Source organism: Osmerus eperlanus, chromosome 23 (assembly GCF_963692335.1).
Source record: "Osmerus eperlanus chromosome 23, fOsmEpe2.1, whole genome shotgun sequence".
Classification (NCBI taxonomy): domain Eukaryota; kingdom Metazoa; phylum Chordata; class Actinopteri; order Osmeriformes; family Osmeridae; genus Osmerus; species Osmerus eperlanus.
In genome coordinates this window covers 7,723,322-7,751,040 of record NC_085040.1, presented here as the reverse complement: position 1 = coordinate 7,751,040, position 27,719 = coordinate 7,723,322, and the positions used below count along the sequence as shown (strand labels likewise).

Here is a 27,719-nt window from a genome sequence, read left to right as displayed (position 1 = left end):
TGGAGCGGTAGAGTGGCATGAGATGAAAATGTCGATTCAAAGCGGGAGGGGGTGAGTAGGGCTTGGATTGAGTTAAAGAGCAGTCATTTTCCATGAGCTATATCATAGGCTCTGTTCTACCTCCCAACCAACGCCCCCCAACTCCCTAATCCATGCCTCTAGACACACCTACTTGCTGTCCCCAATTTCCACCTCTCTAGCACCAGCCCGTGTGATATGTTCCAAATTTAGGCTCCACCTGTTGCCTTGGGAAGGATTAATATTTTGTGTGAAATAGGGGAGGGTTTGTGGATGGGGTGATCTGGCGGTGTACTGGCTGGGTGCATGGCCCCTTTGGCATGTGTTTGAAAATAGCCTGGCGGATTCACAGCAGCTAAAATGGCAGACAATAGGAGGCATAGAGGCACAAGTCTGTTCTGGCTGTACAGCACAAGAGTCAGAGCCCCAGATCAGTGCTGGTGACAGTGGCTTCAGTTTATTTCAGGCCAAGCATTTGCACGGGACTCAGGACTGTTTCCGTTACTGGCAACAAAACAAAAATATATTTTGTATAAATATACGTTGATTGACAGTGAAATAGACTGTAATAGACAATGCTGAATTCATGTTTTTTGCAACAACAAAAAATACCCCCAAGATCCAGTTTTCCAACTCCATCTCCAAAAGGCCGTGATTGAAAGGAGGTCATAGAACTCACTCGTGTGGTGATTTCACCAGTCTGTATACAGTTGACACACTTGTCTTCAGGCAATGGTGGATAAGGTCAAGAAAGCTTTCTGCTTGCGTCTTTTCGCAAAAGACGACCTCTGTCGCTCTCAAGAGTAGGGACGGCTAAACCTCTCTCCAGTACCCCTCACAACCCCTCCCTCCTTTAGAAAAGACCAAGAGTTGTGAGATAGACTGTGGCCATGGCATTCTATTAAGGCTGAACGGACGCACCACGAACTTCATAGAAGACAGGATCCAGTGAAAGAGACGCATTAACACTTGCTCCTAATTTCTTCTCTTTATCGTGGATTTTTTCTTTTTTGGATCACTTTAATTCCACATTTGCGTGGTTTTTCGGGTCTACAAAGGGATTTCACGTGGTTGGGACTGCGCGAACGAGAGAGACGACTGAACGGCTACTATCGGTATCTCAGCCTGTAGCCATGCCAGTTGGGTTTCAGCAACTTGGAGGGGAGGTAATGTCAAATTTAATCTTTGAAAATGTTGTTTCAAAATGTGTTTTGCAGATCTAAATGAACGATATTTATAAATCCATCGTCATTGCGCAATGCACGCTCAACCGATGGGCCCATCCTATAGGCGCAGATATACTGTGATTGCCTCAAAGCATGACAGGAATGTTACGTAGGTGTCGTATTCTTTCATTCATTCATTATCAGAAAAAAACATTTACACGTTTTTTATTGACACCTGTGATAAACAACACAAACTATAGCTAAACTTTACTGCATTAGGTTTATGGGCATTTCGGCTGCACCAGAATAGAAACGAATGAGCATTTCATTCGTTTTCAAAAGTAGGCTAATGAGAGAAATGTGAATTGTGAAACTTTGTTTGTCCCCAGTGGTGACCTTGACGAGGAAGACCTTTCGATTAGCTATGCTGCTAGGTCTGGGTCAGGTTGAATTAGGGTGGGTGAGTGTGTGTAGTTCAATGGGTTTACATCACAGCTGCCATGAACATGACCACCTCTCAAATCCTCAAATCCTTACCCCTCTCAGGTCATATTGGTATTATGGCAGTATTTTCTCAGGTCCGTGGTAAGGAGAGGACTCTGGTGTGTAAAACTGTAACAGTATTACAGAGCACTAGACATTGCCATGGCACTCAGCAACTTGCTGACGACAGAATCTGATAACGTGACAAACATTAGAAAAAAGCTGAAAAAAGGTATTTTGTCTTGACTTCACAGAACCATTCTTCAAATTCTTCCATATGGTTGAGTAGTGAGGTGTTGTGGGGCATGTATTCTATGGAGTGAATTAGAGCAAGACTTTGTCATTCTATCTTTATGTGGGTGTCTTTCATACATGGGCTACACACACACACATACACACACACAGTCAAAGACACACACACACCCTTGTATTGGTTTATTTATTTTGGTGGATTAGAAAGCACAGCTTGTCTGGAGACTCAACACTGCAAGGTCATGTTGTTAATACACAGGCACGCCCAACCCATTCTCTTCACAAGGTGCCTAATACAAACATGCAGCACAGTTTGAGTAAGTCACAATTCATGTCGTACTATTGAGAAATTGATAACTCTGTCTAGTATCCCGCACACATTTTCTGGGAAAACACATTGCAAATTGCATTTAGTAATGGCACAACATGCAAAATGAGTGAAAGTGCACCGGTTTATGTCCCCTGTACAGATATTATTATTCACGCTTGTAGGTTGTGAAAGGTTCTTGAGCCACTCAGGCTCAACTCTCAGTTGGCAGTGTTGAACATAAACTGATGTCAACAGAAGGGTGGTTTCACCTCAAACTCCTGTCAGTCAGCATGCAGACAGGTGTGTGTGGCCAATTGGGGAATGGGGGGGGGGAGTTAAAGTCCAAGCACCTATCACACGATACACAGTTAAGTCCTGCCCACCGCTGAATAGATTCTTTCTCATTAATAACACAGTTATATATAGTGCATATTAGAGAGACTGTGTGAGGGTCCGTGTTTGTGTGTGGTGAGTATCCATTTTATCTTGAAGAGACAGTTCACCCCAAAATGATTTTTTTTCTCCTCTGATTGTTATTTATTCATCTATATTGTTTTGGTGTGAGTTGTGGAAAAATAATGGAACTAAATGGCACTCGGCTTGTGGTGGTCAAATTGGCTAAAAAGAAATGTGATTTATATATTTTTTATGTAGGGGATGAACTGCTCAAGGACCACATTGCCTTGCAATCTTGGCCCTCCAGGGTTATATGTGAAATAAAGGTGTAATGTCTGGTAAACAGGGGCATAGGTTTTATTAGACATGAGTGGGACATCCCACCACTTTGTGAGAACACCAAATCTGTCCCCCCACCTTTTATTAAGAAAATTATAATTAACGGCCTCATCCTCAGTTGTTAAGCTGTCCCACCCAATTTGAAAACAAACCTGCACCTCTGATGGTAAATGTTTCAAAAAACCTACAATCTTAAACTTCTTGTGCTGTTATGTGTTTGTGCTTGTTATCACCATGGTGTCAACATGTGTTCTCATGTGTGCCTTGTGTCCTGATTCAGACGGTGACTGGAACCCTCGCTCTCTCTGTGTTCACCGCTGTGCTCGGATCCCTGCAGTTTGGCTACAACATTGGCGTCATCAATGCCCCTCAGAAGGTAGTACATCTAGCGTTAACAGATCAAACTCACTTCGTTTTAGATGTAGGAATGTCTTTTGAGACTGTTTGTTCCAGACCAATGTGAAGGTGACTCGGCTAAGCTGATTAGGATGTGTGATATTGCTCTGATGAGGCATGTGAGGGAAGACAGTAATATGACATTTAACCAGATGTCCCTGGTTGGTTCCGGGTTAGTCCATTCTCATTGTTGCAGCTGTTACAGGCCATCATGTCTGTGTGTGTATACCCAGAGCACCTCATTACAGAGAGCTAGAGCTTAAAGGGAAACCTGAAATATGGGGATCAATTCCTTTAATTGATGAGTCACGTTCTAATTGTGAATGATAATTGGTCATTCAATGAATGATCTGCCATTTATTTAGCCCAAAAAGCATTGAAAGGGTTTTAGGGGTTTGATACATTGGCTGGAGCAAGAGGAGGAGTGAGAGACACAGAGATGAGGGGAGAGACTGAGTGGGGAAGAGGATGGGTAAGGAGATAAAGAGACAGCAAGCATCCAGTACACTATAGCAGAGAGTGGGATGTAACGAGGGAGTATCTGAGAAATGTCAACACGGGGGTGTGTGTCACATCATGCAGCATGCGGAAGCACGGTGCCCCGCCAACCCCCCTTGCCCCTCCCCCACCCCGATTCCCCCTCTCCTTCCTGGACCATCACTACCCCATGTCACTCACCCCCATAGCCTGCCGTCCCAGCAAGCTTTCACACATATGTACCTATTTGTATCCACCCAACCCCACACACACCCCACACACACACCCCCACACACACACTTCACCATTCCTCCATCTCGGGTGACCGGGCACAGCTGAGAGTTGCAACCCGAGGCAGCGGTCTGAGACTGCCGCTCTGGTGTCATGGGAAAAGAGGGGCTATTTCTGTCTCCTTTAAAGGGGGTCGTTGGGGAGCCACGCTCATATGGTTCGCCAAGGGTTCACGTTGTGACACAGACAAGGGGGGGGACGAGGTGTCTTTTTCGGAAAGGGACACACATCATGGTGCACGTACACTAGATTAGAGGGGCTCGAATACTGTGAATGCGGTTCCGGTCCCTTCAGCGTGAACCCTAGTTCTGGTTGAAGTTTTGCTTGTGTGGAGGATAGCCATCGTGCTGTATGGTGACACCTTAAGCAAGCCAACCAAATGAGAACTATCTATCTGACCTTTTGCACTCATGACAAAGGGATTGTCTATGGCTAAGTATGGCATTGATTTTCTGCCACAAAAATGATATGTTTATTAAGCAAAAATGGGAACAACTTCGGTGTTTATCGAATTGTTCTCAATGAGACCTAGTAAGGGCAGTCAAAGGGGATGGTCACTTTAAGGACAGTGAGTCAGACATAATCAGTCAGCTTGTCACCAGTCAGGTGAGCAGTCATACGAGACATCACAACTTCCCAGCCTATGTAGGCATGTGACCTGCCGTCATTATAGCGTGTGTCAAGTCTTTCAACTCTCACACTGTGCACACCAGGCCAAAACCTTGACCCTCCATGACAGAAATGATGTGCTGGCCTTGAGCTACAGAGACTGTGCTGGTCTCATCCTGACCGCACCATGTCTGACATCCATTGCTGAGGGGTATTCTAGTACAAGGCTTTGTGGGTGTGTAGAGGACCATCGTTCTAAAACCAATTGGCAGGAAACTCTTGTGCTTGAGTTTGTCAGGAACTGAAGTGTGAACTGTTTCTGTGTTACATTGTGTTAGGCTTTTATATAATATCAACACCATTATATTATATCAACACCATTGGTGTTGATTTTATATAAGTAGCTGCTGTACTGTAGACATTATAATTAAATATAACTATTTCAAAATACAATATTAAAGTCATCTTTGATTTGGTTGCTCCGCTTTCCAATTTTGCCTCAGCACATTGAATAATCAATATGAGAGTTGTAGTGTACATTTAAAGCCCATGTGGTAATTTTACCTCATGATTATGTCGTGTTTTTAGTTGTTCTGGTTTAGCTTGACATTATTTCCTATGTCCTGCTTTTGCTTTGCTTTACTCTCCTGTATATTGTCTCTCCTTGATCTTGACCTGCGTCTCCTTCTCTCTCGCCCGTCAGATCATTGAGCAGGACTACAATGCCACGTGGCACCATCGGTACGGGGAGCCCATCCCCCTGGGAACGCTCACCTCGCTCTGGTCCCTGTCTGTGGCCATCTTCTCCATAGGAGGCATGCTCTCCTCCTTCTGTGTGGGCGTCATCTCAGAGTGGCTGGGCAGGTAGGGACAAAGCACAGAGAGAGCACACACACACACGCTCAGACACACAAGCATGCGTACACAAGATGCTGCAACCATACGCAAATCACACGATGAAAGATATCTGAGAGACATCCGAGCCTGTTCAGTACTGCATGTAAAGCCTTGTTTTTAAATTCGAGGCAGTACCCTGACAGTTGACTGCCGCGGAACTGTCAATCAGAATCATTGGTACTTTCAGCCCCCTTGTAATAGGCTGTATCACGCCCCCTCTTTTCTGTCACTGATCCAAACTGGATCCTCATTTGGAGCAGATGGTTGAGCGGTTAAGGAATCGGGCTATTAATCAGAAGGTTGCCGGTTCGATTCCGGCCATGCAAAATGACGTTGTGTACTTGGGCAAGGCACTTCACCCTAAAAGCATCTGCTAAATGACTAAATGTAAATGTCATTGGTTAGTGCCTTTCATCCAGTCTGTCTGTCAGGAAGTGCATCCACTGTTATGTTGTCCAGTTTCCAGCTGTGAAACTAGCTAGTACACAAGAGGGATTATAGCCCAGAGACCTGGACTATTGAAAGGGGATCCCAGAAGAGATGAGTGGATTGGGGAAAAGGGAGGAGTAAAGCTGTGTGTGCTGAATATGTGTGTGTGGGCTGTGTATGGTGTGTGTTGTGTGTGTGTACATGCTGTGCGTGTGTGTATCTGCACCTGCTATCACAGTTTAGTTCTCTACCTGATGTCTGTCCATGATCCTACCTAACCCTCATGCAAATCCTTACCTGTTTTACAGGCTTTACTGTTATCAGATTTGGGTCAGTCTGAAATTCATAACACTTCACATCATAAACAAAGTTTTAGTTGAGGCATGCCTTTGTTGGAGCATAATCAGTTATTCATATTTCTTGTGCCCATCCTTAGCATGTCAGCTTTGACAAAGTACGTATTTGACAGAGTAAAACATGCTTTTCATTTAATTTTGTATCAGAATTTTAAACCCCACAACTTAGTCTGCACATGTTTGTTAAATTGTTTGTGATGAAATCCTGCCATCTAGAGGCTTTGCATAAGCCTCCGACATCTAAATACTCTTTTAGAGTGGTTACTTTGTGCAAACTAGCTACTGGTTTTCTATATTGAAAAAACATTGGTTTCTTTGTGTTTTGTCAGGAGGAAAGCCATGTTGATCAACAACTTGTTTGCATTCATTGGCGGAGGCCTGATGGGGATGTCCAAGATCAGTCGGTCATTTGAGATGATGATCCTCGGACGGTTTGTCATCGGGATGTACTGTGGTGAGGATCTGGTAGACTCAAAGCTTATCTGGAGAAACATATATGACCCTGATATAGGACTATTATAGGCCTACCCCTAATTAAAATCTGGGCAGAATATTAATAGAAAATAGTAGAATGCCATTACAAATGCAAGTTACAGTATACAAGCATTTTGCCCAAACAAGTATATCTGAATATGATACTGTATACTAGTTTCTGTTCCTTGTCTTTTTATACTCAGGATTGGCTTCAGGGCTGACACCCATGTATGTGGGTGAGATTGCACCCACCAGTCTCCGAGGGGCACTGGGCACCCTGCACCAGCTGGCTATCGTCACAGGCATACTCCTAGCACAGGTAGGATTCTGGACATACGTGTGAACAAGAAAAGAAGCACCAGGCACAGCATTCCGGGAGGGTTAAATAGTTTTGGAACAAGAAAACGTCTCTTACCGGAACACACATTGATAATTACATAAGTAAAAATGCTAAATAGTCAACAGTGTACATGGTTTACTTTTGGATGGTTTATTCACCCTTCCTAATTGTCTGTCTCTCCTTCCCCTGGTAGATCCTTGGTCTGGAGTCTCTGCTGGGTAGCGAGGAGCTCTGGCCGGTGCTGCTGGGGATCACCGTTATCCCCACCGTTCTGCAAATGGTGTTGCTGCCCTTCTGCCCCGAGAGCCCCCGGTTCCTCTACATCATCCGCTGCCAGGAGCACCACGCCAAGAGTGGTGAGAGAGACGTCTCGAACGTGTCCCAATACTCCGTAGTGGCCTCCTTTCCTGTCTCTTTTAGGAGTCACTAAGCTTAGAGGACCTTTAGAAACTTCAGGAAAGACGTCCCTAAACATTGAGATGTGTACCAGAGATAAGCTATTAATGAGCTATGTGTACTCTCTCTCTCTCACACACACTTTCTCTCTCTCTCTGTCTCTCTAATATACATACTCCCAGGTCTTAGGAGGTTGACGGGGAGACAGGATGTAGGGGACATGCTGGCGGAGATGAAGGAGGAGAAGAGGAGGATGGACATGGAGAGGAAGGTGTCCATCCCGGAGCTGTTCCGATCTCCGTTTTACAGACAGCCTATAATCATAGCTATCGTTCTGCAGCTCTCCCAGCAGCTGTCTGGAGTCAACGCTGTGAGTAGAGCATGCGCATGTGTGCGTGTATGTGTCTCTGGGTGTACAGTTTGTGAATTCTTTTTTTATTCAATTCCAGGGCAAACCATGGTATATGTTTGGATCGTTAAGTTGTTTCATCTTATTTCTTCTTCTCCTCCTACCAGATATTCTACTACTCCACCAGCATCTTCCAGAAGGCAGGGGTCCAAAGCCCTGTCTACGCCACCATTGGAGCCGGAGTGGTCAACTGTGCCTTTACCGTGGTCTCGGTAGGCTCATTAGTCACAACCACAACCCCATCCTCTCCTGTTTAACAATGCTATCAGAGAGTAAACAAGATAACGCTGTGGATCGAACCAACCTATCCTTTCTCTAATAGTTATCCAAAGAAATAAGCGAGATATGACTTGTTGGGTAGAGAAGTTAAACTGCCAAGTCACCCATAGTGTGTCCCAGTGTGTGTATTTGTAAATAAGAAGGGGTGGAAGTACTTTTTGTTTTGAAAAGTTGTTGTCTGGTCAAGTAATACTGTTACCCTTATCACAATGCTAAACAAACTGAACTATGAAATTATTCCATCCTTATCTATCTGTTTATTATGACTCTTGTAGTGTCCTCATCAGCTAATTAGATAAGTCCACTTCTGGAAGTTTAACCAGGGTGGTACCTACAATGCTTGTATAAAATTCCCTTTTTGCCTCATTCTGCTTACACACCATACTGATCTGTTTGATCTTTTGACACAAACATTTTAAAGCTAGTTTGCATGAGTGAACTTCCTTGGTTAACTTCAACCAATTAAGTTGCTTAAATGTTTTTTCCCTTCCGAATGACTCTTAAGACACAGACAGAAGTGAATGAATAATGACTAATGAATAATAATGAATAATGGGGAGCTCTTATTGGACTACGACTGTTCTCTAATCTTTTGTCGTCCTCCTTTCATCCAATCAACAGCTCTTCCTGGTGGAGAGGACAGGCCGCAGGACACTGCACATGCTCGGCCTGTCCGGGATGTGCCTGTGTGCTGTCATCATGACGATGGCCCTCGCCTTATTGGTCAGTCCTACATAAACATAAACAACATGTGCTATGGTTCAGCTACAATGACAGAAAAATAATGTACTTATTGATTAAAGCTTCTGTATTACCTTACTTGCACATTGTAGGCACAGACACCAAAAAACGAATTCAAGAAATAAACATAGAAAAAAATATTTTTACATAATAAATATTTTGTCACCTGCTTGTGTCAGACTCTTTCCTTCATCCCACCCAAAAATGTCAGCACCAAATGTTCCTAGTTGTTTCTATAAGACGACAATGAACCCTTTAATCTTGTCCCTGGCAGGATAGGGTTCCCTGGATGAGCTACATCAGCATGCTGGCCATCTTTGGCTTTGTGGGCTTCTTTGAAGTGGGTCCTGGTCCGATCCCCTGGTTCTTCGTCGCCGAGCTCTTCTCCCAGGGTCCCAGACCTGCTGCTATGGCTGTGGCCGGATTCTCCAACTGGACCGCCAACTTTATTATCGGCATGGGCTTCCAATACATCGCTGTGAGTGTTTGGATCCATGTTGTTTTACTTTAGTAAAGGAAAATAGTAGTTGATTATAGCCTTGTTGAGGTTAACTGGTAAGCAGATGTCATAAATGATTTATAAGTGAACCTTATCCTTACCGTGAACCTCTTTCTCTTAATTTCTTCATTTCTCCTCAGGACGTTTGCGGCCCGTACGTGTTCCTGATTTTCGCAGTGCTCATCCTCTTCTTCATCCTCTTCACCTACTTCCGGGTGCCAGAGACGCGGGGCAAGACGTTTGACCAAATTGCCGCCAATTTCCAGCAGCACTCAGCGACCATGATGGACATAGACCTGGACCTGGGCCTGGACAAGCCTAGCACCGAGCTGGACTACCTTGGGGATGGCACTCTGAACTAAGGGTGGGGGGCCTGAGGAGGGAAGGAAGGCTGGGCGCCATAGAAATGAAGTTGGGTATCGTCCCAAGGGGTGGACAGTCCTTTGGACCGGATTCCAAACCCATTGCTGTGTATTTGGAGAGTTGATGAGAGTATGCAATTGGTTTGGAATCAGGCCCTTGTAGGATGCCATGGGTGAAACAGGGAAATTACGCTAAGTGGGGGGGCATTCCTGGAACTCAACTTAGTACAATCAGTTTCAGGGAAAAGGTTATACAACTTTAGAACAGAACTGCAACAACTTAACAGTCCCGGGAGAGGAAGAGTTGGAGGCTTGTTACCAAGTTTGGGTGACAGATTCTGATTACCATTGCAACCCATAATGGGTCATAGTGGGCTGTAAAAAATGTTTTTTAAGGCATAAATCACATGGTTTTTAAATGCAGGTTGAGGTTGGGAAATTATTCTGTGATATTGCACACAGATATTATATATAGAGCAATGCTGGAGACTTTTTACTGCACTTTATCTACAAATATGTCAGGTTTTCAGAGATGGAGAAAACTAGTTACAGAAGGGAAATAAGGTTAACCAACTATACATAAGTAACTAGTTAAGTGGTCTTGACGGAAACATGTATGATTTGTTTCTGACATTTCATGATGCGTATTGCACAGCCTACAGAAATGTTACTGTGAGAAGTGATAATGATGTACAGTACTTAGTACTTAATGTTTATAGTGTGCTGGTTTGATTGAAACAAAGGAAAAATAATGGTTTGAGGGTCTACAAATATTCAAACTTTACCCACTCCAAAAGGAGGATGCCTTTCATTTCTTGTGACAGGTATTTGAAGTGGTCCTACTGCAAGAGATTTAACAAAGCTTTTTTTTTTACCATCTCTGCAATATGTCTGAAAGTACTATGCATGCAGTTAGATATTTTGGATGTACTGGTGTGATTGTTTCTTGAAGACTTGTATTGAGATATTGTACAAAGGACACCAGTAATTTATAAAATGTGTGAATATTGATGCTGTGTTCAATGAAGTAACAGATTGTTGACAAATGCCACTTGATTGTCTTTTTACTCAAATATTAACAGCCCAATTATGAAGATGTTATCAAAGGACTACTAAATATATTCAAGTAGATATGTTGACACCCCTATTACTTCAGGCATCATATGTATCACACCCAAAATGCAGGGTACAGTGCCATACAGGTAAAGAACTATACTTGAAATGTCACTTGAGTTAAAGAAATTGTAGGTAAGGAATATTAAACTGACTCGCCAGATGGTTTCCTACTGTTGAAAAAGGACACAAACACTTGGCAAGTGATGAACCATCTGTATCACAGGCTAACTTAAACCACCCCTGTAACTGCCAGTACGAGTTTCCTTATAGGATGCAAATTGGTCCAAAGCACTGGCTCGGGCACAACTAACAAAGTTTGTCAAGATGGATTGTCACATGGTCCTTATCGTGATGCCAGCTGTCTTAGCATGAGGTAGCATGTGAGGGATCTCATGAGGGAGCAAAGAACAGTGGCAGCATTTTTTGCAAATATTTTTTTATTGACATACTGAACTGACATTGCACATGATCCCCTCAAAATAAATGCATATAAAAATAAAACAAATGAAATTACTTTATACCCAGCTCCTGGCTTCGATCATTTAATAATGGGCAGCATGTTCGATTTTAGGTGATACGGATCTCAATAATCTCCCAGTATGCACTACTGCCCTCACCTGCTTCGCTTCCCCCTCGTCAAACTTAAAATCGAGGCTGGTTCCTCGTTGCTTCTCCTGCCCTTCTCAGTCAAAGAAAACTACCTGGGGTCATGTTGTATAACGGGGTATCGAAGCATATTTCAATAATTTTCTAAAGATTATTATTATTTTAAGGTTCACTTAGAATTTCTAAATATGCATGCACAAAACCCTTCACTACCCGAGCATTCCCCTTCCAATAAGCAGTGCCTAGACAAGACAAGACTGTCGGTGGGGAGGGGGCAGGGGTCAAGAAGAGAGGTGAATTGCAGGGAGGGGAGAGGGGAGTATGTGAGTGTGTTGGGGGGGGGGGGTAATTCACAGAGCAGTGGGTGTGTTGATAGGCCCGGTAACAGAGTTTACCAACCCCTACGACCTACAGACACAAGAGAGGATGAAAGGGGGGGACAGAAAGACAAAGGAGGAAGAAAGTGGGGAGTGACAACACAAAACATTAAAATATTAGACAACCAACACGAAAACATGGGCATTAGTCAAATGTCTCTCCCCCCCCCCCCAAAAAAAAAGCGAACAAACTATGGGTTGAACAATGTTTTGCTTTCCAATTGGCAACCAAAATACCCCTGCAATATTCAGGCCTATTCCAGGATGTCCAGACATTATAACCAAACTTAAAAAGGGCTACATCTGAAGACCCTCATGCCCTCTGGGACGAAAGGTCACAATCCCATCAGTTTTTCAACCTAAAAGGCTCAGGGTTAAAACTAATTAAAGAAAAAAAAAAAAAAAAAGGTCACACATTGCATCACAGGCTATGAGAACCAATGTTGCCATCATGCAGATGCAGAGCACGAGGTCAAAACCCTAGACCCACGCAGTCCACCACCCCACCCGAAAGGTTCAACTATTTTTTGCATGTGCGTGTGTGTGTGGGGGGGGGGGGGGTCCCACCTCTTGCCAGGGGTCATGCAAAGAGGTCCTCTCTCAGCCGTTACTCTGCCGGTGCCGGAACTGTCGGGGTAGATGTCTGGAAACAGTAACATACATGAGGGGGGTGGATGCCACCATCTGTGCGTCTACAGTGATTGGGAATCATTTAAAAAGTGGAAAGAATATGAGTGTATGGATAAAGAAAGTAAGGTTACTTACCTTAGGTGACTTCTGGGATGTTTTGGGGGAGTCCTTTGGAGAGGTTTTGGGGGAGGACTTGGGGGAGGACACTGGGGAGGACTTGAGGTCGGCTGGCTTCGAGGACTGAGGGGGTGTGCTGGGCTCTGAGGCCGATTTCTCCGTTCCATTCTCCAGAAAAAGGGAAATTTAGCACAATTGAAAGCAACTCCTTGTTTTTGGTGATTATAACATTGCCTCAACACCTAACACCCCCCTAGCCTGGCTCTGCCCTCCTACGTACACTTCCGCTCAATTTTCATTGTGCTTCTGTACTGCGTCTGGGCTTGAGGTATATTGGTCAGATGGCTCCGGTAAACTTTTTACCGGTCCAATCAGCGAACAGAGGGAGTGGCTGAGAACGACGATGTGCGCTAGTTTGAGTTGTAGTTACGTAATGGTGGCGGAGAAAGATGCGAGCGAAGCCTTTCGGCCTGTTGTGGCAACACTGCCGAATATCCAGAAGTTAAAGCCGGAGCAATAACAATCTTTGATCCCCACGGGGTTCATTTGATTTTCCAGCTAGCTCCGTTACTGGTGAAGGAGTTGGCCAAGGCGAACGCTAGCGATTGGTTATGCCAGATCCAGAGTGGCTCTGGGCAGATCCAATAGTTTTAAACTTCAACAGAGTACCCGCCTTCAAGGAAGTTAACGCTTGTCAATGGATCGAGCCCAGACTATGTACAAATGCAATGTACGACAGTCTGGTTAGGACCAGGCTAACACCCCCCCCCCCCCCAAAAAAAATAAAAATAAATAAATCCATACCTTTGAGGCTGAAGACTCAGAGTTCCTCTGTCGGCGCCGGCTGAACTGTCGACGAGGCTTCTGCCCGTCCAGCTCCCCGTTGGTCTGCTGGTCGTCCTGGCCCCCCTTCCTAGCCTCCCCCTGGGCCTCCGCCTGGCCCTCAGCTGGAACAGCCTGGCCCTCAGCCGGAACAGCCTGGCCCTCAGCCGGAACAGCCTGGCCCTCAGCCGGAACAGCCTGGCCCTCAGCCGGAACAGCCTGGCCCTCAGCCGGAACAGCCTGGCCCTCAGCCGGAACAGCCTGGCCCTCAGCCGGAACCTCTCCCGGAGGTGGCCGAGGGCGCACAGGTCTGGAGGCCCGATTGGTAAGAGGCAAGAGAATGGTTATTATGGAATATGTTTACATTTATGATTTGAATTGCACTTGGTTGTGACAACGATATGGTCACGATTGTCACCTGCGGTACTGGGGTCTGAATCTACGAGGTGGCAGCTTCTGCTGGTCACCATCTGCAACTACTCCATTCTTCTGTTCACCTCCTTCCCCCTGGAAAACAGACATGCTATGCAAGGCTTCAAGCCCAATACAAAAAAATAATAATCTATTTAAGACTATGGGTAGGGGGCATCTCACTCATTGTGATTCATATTCCATTGCTACAGAACACATAAGCTTGATTGGAAAGAGAACTTTCAAGTTCACTAAGCCCACCTGAGTCACCGTGCAGCAGCACAGTATAATCTTTCCCAGTACCAACTAGGACACTATATTCCAGGTTAATGCGGTCCATGTTTGTAGCCCTCCACCTCACCTCTTGACCCTCCTGTCTGGGCCTGCGCGGCCTGCGTCGTCGTGGGGCAGGCTGCGGACCGTCGTTGTCACCTGCTCCCTCGCCCTCAGAGCCCAGGCACTCGGGGCCCTCCTCAGCCTTGCCCTGCTCGTCGGGTCGGGGGCTGCGCGGGAAGAAACGCCGGCGGAAACGGCGCTTGTTGGGGGCGTAGCGGCTGCCTTTGACAGGTACACCGCCCGGCCCCGTCACATTGGCCGCTTCTGAACCCTGACGGAGAGGACAGCAGAGGGGTTGAGGAAGATTCCGGCGTCCTCGATGTAGCCAGATACCTTAAAATCATTTAATTATCCCAATAGGACTGTATATACGAAATAGGAATACAAAATGTGGCAACCTATTTCCACAACAGCACAAATGCCTGTTTTGGTTGGCAAAATATCACATGTATTAACCTGGGGACAACAGACAACACTTTAATTTACTCACCTTGGCTGCTTCGACAACATCAAACTCAACAACTTCACCATCGCCAACACTTCTAAGGAATTTCCTGGGGTTGTTCTTTTTGATGGCAGTCTAGTGGGAAAAATCAAACCGGTGGTTAGTTACTTAAAACTATTATGTAGCACACTGCCCAGAGGGAGTCAGAATCAACTTCATTGAGGACTCACCTGATGGACAAACACATCCTCTTTCGTATCATTTCTGAGGGAGCAGAAAGCATGAGTGTCAGTGCTATAGAATTCAAAAAAGCGCCAGAGCCAAGCAATGGTTTGCTTTCAGACAGGGTCGGCTCTAAGGGGCAATGCCCCCCAAATAGAATGCTGTGCCCCCTCAAAAAATAATTTGGCATTGGCTCTAAATTAAATATCAAGATGGCTACACTTTCCTGCAGAATATGCAGGTCTGATCTTATTTTGACACTAATACATGCTTTGTAAATGCGGGCCCCCCTTGTGAAAAAAATGTCGTCGTCCCCCCCCCCCCCCATTTAATTCGTTCTGGAGCCGAGTCTGCCTTCAGACCACCAACACAGAATCTATGCAGTTTAACAAAAATATGTTCGCGATTTACGAGACAACAGTATAGTCTTCAGTGTCATCCTTGAGCACCCTGGAAAAGTAATGTCATTTGAGGGGAATTGGAGCAGAAGACATTGACACACTACAGTGTACCTGTTGATGAAGCCGTATCCATTTCGCACATTGAACCATTTCACAGTGCCTTGGACCAGAGTGGCTGCAACAACAATATAAACAATTAAAAAGCACTGTATTACAAACTTACCCACTCTATAAACACATAGCCTAGAAGGGAATATGTTTGCCGTTCTCAACTACCTTTATCACCCCAAGCAGAGCTAGGTCATGTTATGCATGATGTAGGGCCTGGAGTCAATCATTAACAAGAAAACTTCGAAACCATTTTCTCCTCTAGGTCAACAGGGTAAGATTGAACACCCTTGTGTGTTTATGTGCATAACTCATAAGTTTGATGTGTACCAAGATATCTGCCGAGTGGTGTCCGCATAACTTTAAGTTAACCCAAACGTTAAAAGTTACTCATTTCTGTCAACCGGCAAATAGTGTCGAATTATATTTGAACATGACTGAATAAGCTACACCTGGGAGATCGCTCCCTCCTGCTTTGGACACGTGACAACTGATATGGAGAAAATCAGTGTAATGGTTTCACATGAGTAACTTTCTAATCAATGTCTCCCTCATAAATGTGAATTACTCGTCAAGTAAAACGGACCACAATCTACGCGTCTGGAAATGCCAATTGTCAAACGCACATGTCAAACGCACTTACATGGGGTCACTTGGGGAAACAGTGTAGGCCAGATACCTTGTGTTCCGAAATCAAACTTGTAAAACGGTTGATACATTTTAGATGGGGACACAGATTCGTATTATTGTAACTAGTAGGCCCATCTCAAATATTTCAGTAATCGTTGTGACACGTGAACGTTGGGAAACAAATCAGGCTAAATGGCCTAAATGGAAAACTTCTCAGGAGTAGCCTACAAATGTCATAAAGAATAGTTAATAGATAGGCTACTACTACCACAACTATATGGCCATGCGGTAAATGACGATATACACATTTCAAACAAATAACATTCTAGCGCAAGTAGCTAGCTCAATCTGAAGTGCGCTCGTTGCGATACTAAAATATTAACGTTTATCAAATAGGTTTAGCCTTAATAAGCTGCTTGGCATGCCTTGAGTACAGATTCCCTACCTATCACTTTTCTCTCGGGCTGTGGCTCGTCTTCCACAGGTACCGACGGTGGGGCGCTCTGCACTTCGACTTCGGTCATACTCTCTCGCGGATATACAATACAATTGCAATTGCGTCCCCCTCCCTCCGTCTCTCCAAACTTTGCTGAAGCCGCCACGGCAAACTTTTTATCCAAAATCCCGACACCCTCGCGGCATTCACTTGGTCAGCCGCCCCCTCATTGGTTTCACAATAGTCAGCCCCGCAGCCTCATTGGTTAAGGAGGCATGACAATTGGCAGGGCGAAGGGTGAAACCGTGCCGCGAAGAGTGACAGTTTTCAAAGAACACTTTCAAGTGTGATCAATTGCGTAGTGATTGTAATTGTGTCTAAATGCAGTAAAGAAAGCTAAATAAAACCTACAACGATTGTTGTGGATTACATTTCATTTTGTGGATTTGAAAAATGTAATCAGGTTTCAACTTAATATATAATTAGAAGCTGCTATTGTCATTGCCTGCATCTTGTGGCTCAGTAGCTGTAACCCTTGCCTATACATAATATTAAGCTACATAATATTAAGAAGGGAAAAAAGATGACCACAAACATTTATTGATCGATATTCATACCTTAGTGCTGAGCGATGAGGTCCCCTTTATGCACCTGTTATTCCAGTGCTGCCGTCCTTGATTGACATTACAGCATTATCTGGTTCCTTGCCTGATCGGTCAGCACAGACCATCCAGGGTTCCACGTTAATGAAGGGCTCCCTTTCTTCCACAAGCGCTTACTAGTTACCCCCCCCCCCCCCCCCGTCCACACACACACACGCACACACTCACAAACATCTACATACACCAGGAGCCCACCAGGAGCCTCTAGTTTTTTACCTCACTTCTCCCAACCTGAGCCCCCACATAGGTCATAGGATTTAAATTTCAGGGAACTATATTTAAACCAATGGTTCAGGCCACGTTCTACGGAGCCAACCACCGGGCATTGCACTGCCAATAGTTTATCATGAAGTCCCTGGAAAGGTATTCTACCACAATTTATAAAGCGAATAACGAAATTATGACCTGCCATTGCACCAAACTATCATAGAAGAGGTTACACATGACTTATGTGGCAATTAACATTCCATGTTTCAGTCTTTTGAAGTGCGTCTCTACGCGAGAACAGTTTATATTAACCTATATTTAGTTAGACTTGTTTAAACTTACACCACTTATTTAAGATCTATTCCTATATGTTGAATGTATGCACCTTCTTGTCAAAGTAAATTCCTTGTCTGTGGCGATTAAAACTCTTTCTGATTCTGATTCTGATAACGGGACCACGATGAATGAGACTGCAAGCTAATCGATACGATTAATTATTAAATAGATAAGATTAAATATTGAACTTTGATTGTTTCTAGTGTATGAACCGGATTTTTCCGTTCATCGCCCGATATCGCCCATGACTCTCAGCGCTCCGTTCTAAAATCAATAATGGATTGGGGTGACAACGCATGCGCAGTGTTGTCTAAATTGCCTAGGTTTGTTTCATGGGTATTTGGAAAGGCTGGGTGAGGGAGTGAGCGAGAGGTGCCTACGGACATTGTGGGATATTGGGTTCCCACTCTTTTTTGGCTGGCGGCTGACCTGAGCGTGTGCCCCCTTCAACGAGAGCGATTGCAACCGTGCAGTAGGATAAAACAGGGAGGCTAGTGGAAAAGACTGGAATGAAAGAAGAATAAGAGAGAGAGCTGATATAAGAGAAAAGGCACAACAGCGTGAGGCACCGCGGCGGCAGACACCAGCCAGACTAGGCAGACGGGGAAGAAAAAATAAAAAAATAAACAAGGGAACGGACTTACATTTCCTCCAAGGGGTCGGAGTAACAAAATATAGGCTAGTATTGGAAACGTCAGGACGCAAGGTAAGTTGCTTATCCCAACAGCCAGATTTCGGGCCGTAATTTACAACCTATTTCTCATGCACATGTCTATGTAGCTACGACACTATATTCACGTTATTTTCACCTGGAATCACGTTATAGCTTCCTGCTAATAAAAGTAAATTGCATAACGGTTGTTTGGATGTGAAAAACAGATCCAGTCACCTTATTTAATATTGCACAAATTATGGACTTGAGATGCTTAGAATGGGAGGTTTTGTCGTTCAACAACATGAAAAATGTAAAATGTCCTCTTGAATATTTGGATCATTTTTATGCATAAAAATTAAGCACAATAGCTTGGATCAAAACTCATCAGTGTAGCTATTTGCACGCCCTTGCCTATATGCGTATTAGCTTAGTCATTACCTGCAGTAGGCTATTCTATGCCACAGATGACAAGGGACGATAAGATCTGGGCTCGACTAAGTACGGTTTGCTCAATTTCTTTATCTGTTTAATTTACAATGTAACACCCTGATATGGCCGCGTTGGTACAACAATGTAGGCTATCATTCGTCCCCGAACTACAGCCCCATGTTTCGTGGGCCTCAGCCCGAATGCAGTGCGCATGCATCGACGCCGTCTGACAGCCAGTGTACGTATTGTGCAGACTAGGCCTCACACACGGCGCCCACACTGCAGAGTGCACGCGTGCCAAAAATGTGGCCGCAACAGTGTGTCAGTATATCATTAAATCCATATCGTTTTGTTAAATACTGTATATTACTTTAACATGTTATGTCATGTTATGTATATCCCAAACAAGACTTGCAATTATAAGGAATTCAATGTGGTGGACACAGGTAGCCAACTTCCGACTTAAATGATTTGAACATCATGGGGTATAGCATTTGGCCTTATTCATTTAAATGCTTATTCATATAGATCAAATTGCCTAATTATTTATAGGAATTTAACATACTAATAATGTAAGGCAACGTGTAAGGCATGACAACATCCTCACGCTTGGTCAGATCCTGATAAGAACTCCGTGCCTTTGCTTGAAGGGTCGCGTTCATACGTCGACATGACAGTCGGTTGCAAAAGCTACTGCATAATAGACCCAATAACACTGAACATTGTCTCACCATGTTTTTCCTTTTGTGTCTTATTATTGTCTAAAATATCACCAAAAACCATTTAATCAATTGTAAATCACATTTAAGGACTACTTTTATTTTAGGTGGACTCATGCCTGTCCCACTGGTTCAGTTTACAAGTGCCAGAGTTCTGTTGCTTAATTTAGATCGCACTTCACTTTTCCCCCTTATGTCAGTGGACCGGTTCACTACTGATTTAGCTGTGAATGATAGACAGACTGACTAAATCAACAACCAATGTTTATGATTGTAAAATGTAACTTAATTACTATTTTGTTTGTGTTTGTATCCTTGTATACTAGCAATTCTACAACTCACCCAAACACAAACTTTAAAGCAGTTATTTAGCCTTTTAGGGCCATTTAATGCTATTCAGATAAAGAATAAGACTTCTGAGAACGCAGATTGTAAGCCTATATTTCAAACAACAACACTGATATGATGCACATACTTACTGTCATATAATGAATATTAGGTTGGACCAACTGCCACCTTTATTACCAACCTCCTTTACAGCTTCACCCTTTCCCACTTCCGCTCACAACAAACCACTGTCATTAACTGGTCATAATGACAGTGACATAGTGACATTAACATAGTTCCCTCCTCACCCCTGTGACATGGCCTCCACAGCAGGTATGGCAGATGCAGACTTGGACTTCCAGACAGGCGATGCCGGCGCATCTGCCACGTTTCCCCAGCAGTGCTCTGCCCTGCGCAAGAACGGCTTTGTGGTGCTGAAAGGCCGACCCTGCAAGATTGTTGAGATGTCCACCTCCAAGACTGGCAAACACGGCCACGCTAAGGTCAGTGGGGCTGGGCTGGTCCAGAGAGATGGGACAGGAATGAAAGAATATGTTGACAAAATGGCCTGAATAAAAAAGACTGAGGTACGATTAACTGTACATTGTGGTTTTTGAAAGATTTGAAAGATCAGCGGTAATACCTACCTGTGTTTGTGTGTGCTGTATTCTTTGTTTTTGATAAGGGGATGTTGTGTCTGAGTTTGTCTCTAGCCTGAAGTTCAGTGTTTTCTGCTTCACTCGATGTGCAGGTCCACATGGTGGGAATTGACATCTTCTCTGGTAAGAAGTATGAGGATATCTGTCCCTCCACTCATAACATGGACGTCCCCAACATCAAGAGACTGGACTACCAGGTGAGAGAGAAAGAAGTATCAAAGGAGTTCAAGAGGGAGAGAGGGGATGCCGTAAAAGTAAAGAGTTATCCATTTAGAAACAATATAGGAAGCCTGTTGTAATTACATTCCAACATACAGTATTTACAGGTAAAAAATACAAATGAGTAGTATAAAAGGACATAAGAGTACAGTAAGGAGCAGTTTATTTGAATTTACCTATGCACATAGTGTTGTTATATAGTTTTCTATTTCGAATCTATCTGAATGCAGTCTAACTGAATGTATGTCCTATCTCTCTCACCTCCTGGTAGCTAATTGGGATCCAGGAAGGCTACCTGTCCCTGCTCCAGGACAGTGGGGAAGTGAGGGAGGACCTAAAGATGCCCGAAGGAGACATGGGAAAAGAGATTGAAAGCAAATACGAAGCTGGAGAGGAGATTCTGGTCAGTAGTTTTTTGCAGTCAAGTTGGCAAGAATCCCATTCATTAATAACCTGATTTAGTTAGATTCGTTGTAATCTGTTTTGCTTGTCTCTTTTGTTCTCCAGATCACTGTTTTGTCTGCCATGAATGAGGAGGCTGCAGTTGCTATCAAAGCCATGGCAAAATAAGAGACTGCAGGTAAAAGTTTACATGCTAAAGGTTTTTGAGTTTGTATGCCAGTCTGCCTGCACCTCCCCTGTGTGTGTGTGGGTATGTTTATGCAGACGTACATGTGTGCGGCCGTACCCAGCTAGAAGACACTACTGTGCCAGCAATGTGTGTATGTGGCTGTGTACATCCATGTTTTGTTAGTACAAATTTGTTTGTGTGTTGATGAATGTTGTTTTGTGAACTTCAAAGGGAAGGCAACTCCAGTCATAAACAACCTGACTTTTATACATTGTTTTGTTTAAGACTTATTGTTAATGAAGTGGTAATATTTTGCAGATTATCATAATTTGTCCCTTATAAATTGTTTCTTGTTTATTTATTTTGAGGAATATTTATTGGGCCGGATATAAGTTTGGGAGTTGGCATTCTTTCTAGTTACTTTTATAGCCTCCCCCAAACAGTCTATTTATTTGATTTCTTTTTTCTTTTTTTATATGTCGACCAGGCCATGTTTGTCCTGGGAAAATATAGAAAAGGACACTTTGTACAATGACATTGTATGTCATTTGGTATTAAATATTTTGTACGATGTCCACTCCTTGCCATTGCAATGGATTTGCCTACCCTCTCTGCACTTTGTCATGTATTTTTGTGTAAATGAGAATGCACATCATTTGAGTACCTTGTACTGCTTTGTATTGAAAATATCCCATTCATATTTAAAGTTGTATTTTATGTTTTGCACAGTGGCATTTCTTTTATTGCAGATAAAATGCACATGTACACTTTATAGGCTGTGGTTTACTTGCATTCTTTGCGAAAGGAATAGGTTGGAATCTGCACACACACTATACCTTCTGTGTTGATGTACACACTTATTGTTCTGTCAGTTTCTCCTTTCCCCTTGTATCACTCTAAATGACTAAAAAAAAATGACTAAAAAAATCACTCCCTCTCTTTTCTTCTGACCTGTCCTTTCTCTGTTCTGCTTTTCCCATTCTGTTTTAGGGGTTAACAAGATGCACTGGACCTTGGAAAAAGGAGGGAATATTGCCTCGTCAATGCTTCTCCCTCTTTTCTTTCTTTTGACTTTCTTTTTCATATCCTCTATCACTCCCCCTCTCTTTCTCTCCATCTCTGTACTTTCTTGCCCCTCTTTGGGTTCAATAAATAATTGGAAGTGACAAACAAACACCTTCTATATAAATTGCACACAAACACAACAAGCAACATACAGTCTGTCACTACAGACTCAAATGAGGAGAGAGAAGGGCAGAATAGAGTAGTCTCTCACAAACAAATGGTCGCCTATTGTGAGTAGGTACATCCTGCAGTACCTACCTCTCAGGGGAGGGATGGGGAAAATGTCACTGTTTTTGTAAAATATTTCCCCTGATTCATCAAGGGCTTCAACTCTAGATTTAAGATGGAGTGATGTCGTTTTGTTGGGGGGGGGGGGTGCCACACTTACTCAATCTTAACGTAGAAATGTGTCGCACAGAACTGACGCCCATTTCCTATAACACAAAATGACGAGTCTGTTCTGTGCGTCTAATTTGGATCTGTAAAAATCCTGTGCGGCGCTCTCCTCTGAGCAAGCACCCTCTGTCTTGTTCTATATTTTGTGTAACGTATATAACACATAAAAACTTGTCTATTAAAATGACGTTGTCAGGTTTACGGGCCAGGGTCTGTTCTTTCTCAGCACCAGGAGTGTGTCACTGAAGAACAGTCCTGTCATCTCTTTCTCCCCCAAGTTTCTCTTTCCTGAATATCTGAGTGATAATAGTTTCTCTTTCCTGAATTTCCGAGAAAGACCACGTAGAACACAGAAGAGAATCTTCCCTTATCTTCTATCACCAATAAAACATCTGGTGAAGAAACCTATGACAAGAGACTGCCAACAGAGCAGATACTACCCTGGGTCACCTGTAGGAACAGGCACAGACTAGAACATGACACATTTACTTTGTACAAAGCTCCATACGAGTAAAGAAGAAAAAGTCATGATGGTATATCTCCTTTTTTTTGTTCAAAAACAGTCCAAACTGTGCAGAATGTCTCCCCGCCTAAATTAAAGACGACACAAATTGTTAGAAATGGTGCGTGTGTTTTTGTATTTTTTATTTTAACGACACAAAGTAAGGCGGACATACATAAAGGCCTACAACCAGTTATATTCTGAACAAGGGTAAAGGAAAAGTCTCATTACTATTTCACAGGGTCTTCACTGACTGACTCCAGTTCCAGTTCTATGGAGCTGCAGGGGAAGTAGGATTTAGACCTACTGGTAGCACACCACAGTTCCAATACCCATCTGTTCAAGACCAGGTTCAGTAAAACGCTGATCTTAGACATCAAAACTAAAGTAAAAAAGAGGAAAACAAAGGATGAGCAGAGGACACTACAATATGCAGTATATGGTATGTACAAAGTAATACTGCAAAGACCAGTCCACGGTCCTGTCCTTTTTACAATCAACCATCAGGATCCAAGATTTGGAGAGGTGGGGGAGGGCAATGAACTCTCATCCATAAACTCCGGGGGGGAGGCAGTCAGTGTAGTGTGGGGTCACCGTGGTTACTTGCTGTGATGATAGAACCTCTGTCCACTCTGGGCGTGTGGGAGGAAGGCGTGGCGAGGAGCAGGCTGGGGCGAGCTTTGGAAAGGAGCCTGGATGACACAAAACGACAAACAAGCGTCCAATCAACACTTTCCGAGCCAAAGATTGATTCTTGCATGCGGATCCCGGCTAACTGTGACCATGAGCGAAGCTAGAATGCTTACAGTCATCCAACTTGATGAATCGAAAACGACTGTTGCTAGAAGCAACCATTTTTTGATGACTCAACATGGGTCCAACCATGCTCCTGGAATCTTCCTTCTTGTAGGCCTTCATTCCAGCCCCAGTTGAAACAAAAGATAATTCAGCTCGTCAACCAGCTAACTGTTAGAAGCAGGTGTGCTGGGTTAGGGTTGGAATGAAAACCCACAGGATGGGAGCTCTTCGAGAACAGGGCTAGGCAGCCTAGATCAGGTGAATGGGAGACCAGCTAGTTACAGACCGGCACCCATGTGGCTTGTATCAGACAGGAGACAGGACCCGGTACAGCCTTCGATGTGAATGGGGAGGCAGGGGGGGGGGGGGGGGGGGGTGACAGGGATAAGAAGGTCTAAGGTGTGTGTTTGGGGAAGTATATTAGAGTGGCGTTGGGGGGAGTCAGGATGGGGGCTGGGGAACCAGGAGAGGGGGATGGGGGGGGGGGCTCACCTTGGCTGTGGGGATCTGAACAGCCATGGAGGGAGTGGGAAGCAGACCTGCAGCAGAGGCATGGAGGGCTTGGGGGTGCATGGGTCTCAGGGCACCCTAGAACACACAAGAGGATTTTGTATGAGGAGGCAATGACAGGGCAAGGGGGACAGGGCCTGAGGTATCGTGCATAGGACAGGCCATAACAGGCACCCTGGAGTTTAACAGAGGACTTACTGTGTCGGTGAAGCCAGACTGCTGGTTGGCGTGTTCCAACTGCTTCTGGAGGGGGATTCCAGCACCAGGGATGAATCCTGAGAATAATAATGAGGGGGACATAAAACAATTCTGCAGCCCATATAGGTACATACATTTCTCAAATGTGACAGCTTGCATGAAACAGCACTTGTACAGTAGTTTAACATCCTCTAAAGAATATCCATACAATGAGTCGCTTTAGTTAAAAGTGTCTTCTGAATGACGTAAATGTCATCATCTACCACAATATGTCAACTTTTTTTTTTTTTTTTTTTCCCAAAGAGCTGAAACATAAAAGTGAATGAGGCAGGATAGAGAGACCGACCTGGCTGCGAGGTGAAGTGACTATGGACGGCGAAGCCCTGCTGCTGATGGGGAAGGTACTGCATGGCCTGGAACGCCGACGCGCCTAAAGGAGACACGCCGTAGCCGCACGTGAGACCGACAGGGGGAACAGAACCCCTACCGCGAGCCATACAGGCTCACCGGGTCCCACCCACGTCGACCGAACGGTCGAGAGCCCACACGCACACACCTCGGATCTGGGAGCTGCTGGCGAAGCTGACGGGTACGGAGGGTCCGGGGGCGTAGGCGGAGGGGTGCTGGGACGCCGCCACCCCGTAGGTCTCGTGCACCCCCTGGCTGCTGCTGCTGCTGAACTGGCCGTGCTCTGCCGACCCCCCGCTGAAGCCAGGCTGGGTCTGGTAGTGGCGACCCTGTGTGGGGGGTGTACAACTATTCATGACGTATCCTTACTTTCTCAGCGAGTATTCTGGAGACTGTGAGCCCCATTTGGGATGGCTAACCGCTACACAATACGCTGGCCTACAGAAATGGCTGCTGGGGAAGATTTGTGTTCTGATAGTGGCCTCTGGTGGTCAGAAGAGGCATTTGTATGCTGCACTCACTGGGATGACCGGCGTTGGGAAGAGCTGCTTGCTGCGTTCTCCTAACAGAGCTCCGGGCCTGCTGTGACCCACTGGACTTCCTGGAGGAAAATACACAAAAGGGGAAGTAGTATGTTAAAGTACTGATTCAGAAACAGAATTCAAAAATGATTTGTGACTGCTTCCATGTGCCACCTTGAATGCTGAGCAGATGCTGGCTCGAGTGCATGGGTAGACTGGGCTGGTAGCTGGCTGAGGTCAACGTTGTGATATCACTGGAAAACAAGATGGCGAGCTATTAAAAGGTGCTATTTATCGGATTTCTGACAGAGAGACTTCTACGTGTATTTTCCTCCATACAACAACACATCCATAGCCACAGAAAGCTGAACTTGCTACTAAATTTCCAGCTTTTCTGCCACTCACCTTTGCTCCTTCCTGCGCCTCTTCTCCTCCTCGTGGAGAACCTTCTTTAGCTGCAGGAAGAGCTGGTGTTTTTCCTCCTGCAGACCCTGCAGCTTCTCCCCCATCTTCATCACCTGGTAACAAGGCACACGCGATTCACAGGAGACCCTCACCAGTAGGTCTGCTGAATGAATACGGACATCATGCGGTGTAACTGTCTTTTAAGAGGACAGGGAGCAATAGTGAAAGGTGTGTCGTGCTCACCTGTTCTTTAGTCTCTTCCAAAGACATACGCTCCTCTATCTCTTTTGTTCTCTTCCTCTCTTCCTCCTCCTTCATCTTCTGTTCCATCATCTTATCAACCTCCTCCTCCTCTGAAATTTGAGGCCAAAATAGGACAGACTTTATGTGATTGGAGAGCATGACAGCTTGATTCTAATCAAATGGCTCGTGGGTTACAAGTACAATGATATTTCAATGAAATGTTGCCAGATGCACTAGCATATATGTCACCTTGTCTTTTGCGCTCTCTTTCTCTCATTATGTGCTTGTGGAGGGCTCGGGCCATTGCGTTGGACAGCTTGGGTCTCTCCAACAAAGCAGGCATAGTGACAGGCAGGGGTGGGGCCAGCTGAAGATCGAACAAAATAAATTGATTTTATAGACAAGGTTCACAAGAATGTTGTGTTTGTGAAGAATATGTTATTCTATCTACAGTAACCCTAGCCCAGATTCCTTGTATACTATAAACATTTACAATTATTACTTAACAACACCTAAATATTCAAATTCTCACCATTTGAGAATTTGTCATGACAAGTATGTATGACTATGCTAGCGATAGGGTAGCTTGCTTCCCTTTTGACGTTTGTGCAGTGCTCTGACGGCAACAGCTGTGTAAACTACGCACATATGCCCTAGTGCTAATTGGCGGGCTGAAAAGGCCTAGTTTTGGGCATTTTATTTTGTTTACTGTGTAGATACTTGCCAGGATATTGGTAACGCGCGAAACATAAATTATTAGGACCAAAATCGTGCAAAGGGATCATGCTAGGCTAACTAGTTAGCACTTAGCTGCTCAGCAGTTGGTCTGAGCAGGCGGCAAGTCGTAAACAGATAACTTACTTTTGTTTCTTTGTGAGTCTTTCAGAAGAAAATTTGCGTCTGCGTTTGGAGATAGTGTTGATATGTGTATATTTTACGTGAACACTACAAAAAACAGTTTTATATCGGCAGGGGATTCCTCCTGCTAAGCTAATTTTCATAATATTGCTTCGAAGAAAGTTGTATTTCCGGTTCATACGGCGTTTCCTGTTTGTCCGCGATTGAAATGCTAATAATAGGTCAGTTCTACTGTGTATTCCTAGAATCAAGGTCTACGGTTTAAAGCTATGGGAAATGTCTATTGTTGGAAAACAAAGTTCTCATTGATCTGCGAATAGTGTAATAAACCTATAGCTTCAACAGCTTGTTCAGGGTTACATCTCTGTTTAGCTTTGAAAAGGGTCCGATATAATAAATGGCCTACAGATATACAGACCCACCTTCCACCAGTTATACAATTAACATGGCCATGA

The 27,719-nt window shown here is 44.4% G+C and overlaps 4 protein-coding genes across 10 annotated transcripts; 2 read left to right on the top strand and 2 right to left on the bottom strand.

Annotated features, from left to right (window-relative positions):
* Window positions 1-466: 466 nt before the first annotated feature.
* LOC134009628 (solute carrier family 2, facilitated glucose transporter member 4-like) lies at window positions 467-11,555 on the top strand. The gene is made up of 11 exons (XM_062449188.1): window positions 467-1,184; window positions 3,245-3,340; window positions 5,441-5,601; window positions 6,749-6,873; window positions 7,097-7,212; window positions 7,427-7,589; window positions 7,812-7,999; window positions 8,146-8,250; window positions 8,939-9,040; window positions 9,333-9,536; window positions 9,698-11,555. Exons 1-11 carry the CDS (start codon window positions 1,152-1,154, stop codon window positions 9,917-9,919), a joined length of 1,515 nt encoding a protein of 504 aa, XP_062305172.1. The 5' UTR covers window positions 467-1,151; the 3' UTR covers window positions 9,920-11,555.
* A 100-nt stretch (window positions 11,556-11,655) lies between these two features.
* LOC134009629 (Y-box-binding protein 2-B-like) lies at window positions 11,656-16,789 on the bottom strand. Its single transcript, XM_062449189.1, has 10 exons — window positions 16,586-16,789; window positions 15,514-15,577; window positions 15,010-15,043; window positions 14,825-14,914; window positions 14,360-14,605; window positions 14,006-14,094; window positions 13,570-13,897; window positions 12,784-12,933; window positions 12,586-12,661; window positions 11,656-12,049 (listed from the first exon to the last, which is right to left on the bottom strand). The coding sequence occupies exons 1-9, from the start codon at window positions 16,662-16,664 to the stop codon at window positions 12,626-12,628; spliced, it is 1,116 nt and encodes a 371-aa protein (XP_062305173.1). The 5' UTR covers window positions 16,665-16,789; the 3' UTR covers window positions 11,656-12,049; window positions 12,586-12,625.
* Window positions 16,790-18,122: 1,333 nt separating this feature from the next.
* On the top strand, window positions 18,123-23,444 carry LOC134009700 (eukaryotic translation initiation factor 5A-1). Of its 2 annotated transcripts, none has more exons than XM_062449304.1 (6): window positions 18,123-18,487; window positions 20,245-20,414; window positions 20,663-20,767; window positions 21,061-21,192; window positions 21,297-21,369; window positions 22,351-23,444. In XM_062449304.1, exons 2-5 carry the CDS (start codon window positions 20,247-20,249, stop codon window positions 21,357-21,359), a joined length of 468 nt encoding a protein of 155 aa, XP_062305288.1. In that variant the 5' UTR covers window positions 18,123-18,487; window positions 20,245-20,246; the 3' UTR covers window positions 21,360-21,369; window positions 22,351-23,444. The 2 variants fall into 2 exon arrangements, with proteins under 2 accessions (XP_062305288.1, XP_062305287.1); XM_062449303.1 differs by having other exon boundaries at window positions 18,125-18,487; window positions 20,242-20,414.
* A 1-nt stretch (window position 23,445) lies between these two features.
* LOC134009698 (G protein pathway suppressor 2-like) lies at window positions 23,446-27,473 on the bottom strand. 6 transcript variants are annotated; one of them, XM_062449297.1, is made up of 12 exons: window positions 27,268-27,473; window positions 26,656-26,773; window positions 26,407-26,516; window positions 26,164-26,276; window positions 25,933-26,012; window positions 25,759-25,838; window positions 25,386-25,566; window positions 25,176-25,259; window positions 24,830-24,906; window positions 24,614-24,709; window positions 23,927-24,015; window positions 23,446-23,705 (listed from the first exon to the last, which is right to left on the bottom strand). In XM_062449297.1, the coding sequence occupies exons 2-12, from the start codon at window positions 26,747-26,749 to the stop codon at window positions 23,693-23,695; spliced, it is 1,017 nt and encodes a 338-aa protein (XP_062305281.1). In that variant the 5' UTR covers window positions 26,750-26,773; window positions 27,268-27,473; the 3' UTR covers window positions 23,446-23,692. The 6 variants fall into 6 exon arrangements, with proteins under 6 accessions (XP_062305281.1, XP_062305283.1, XP_062305282.1 ...); XM_062449299.1 differs by having other exon boundaries at window positions 23,918-24,015; window positions 27,268-27,472; XM_062449298.1 differs by having other exon boundaries at window positions 23,446-24,015; window positions 27,268-27,472.
* Between the last annotated feature and the right edge of the window lie 246 nt (window positions 27,474-27,719).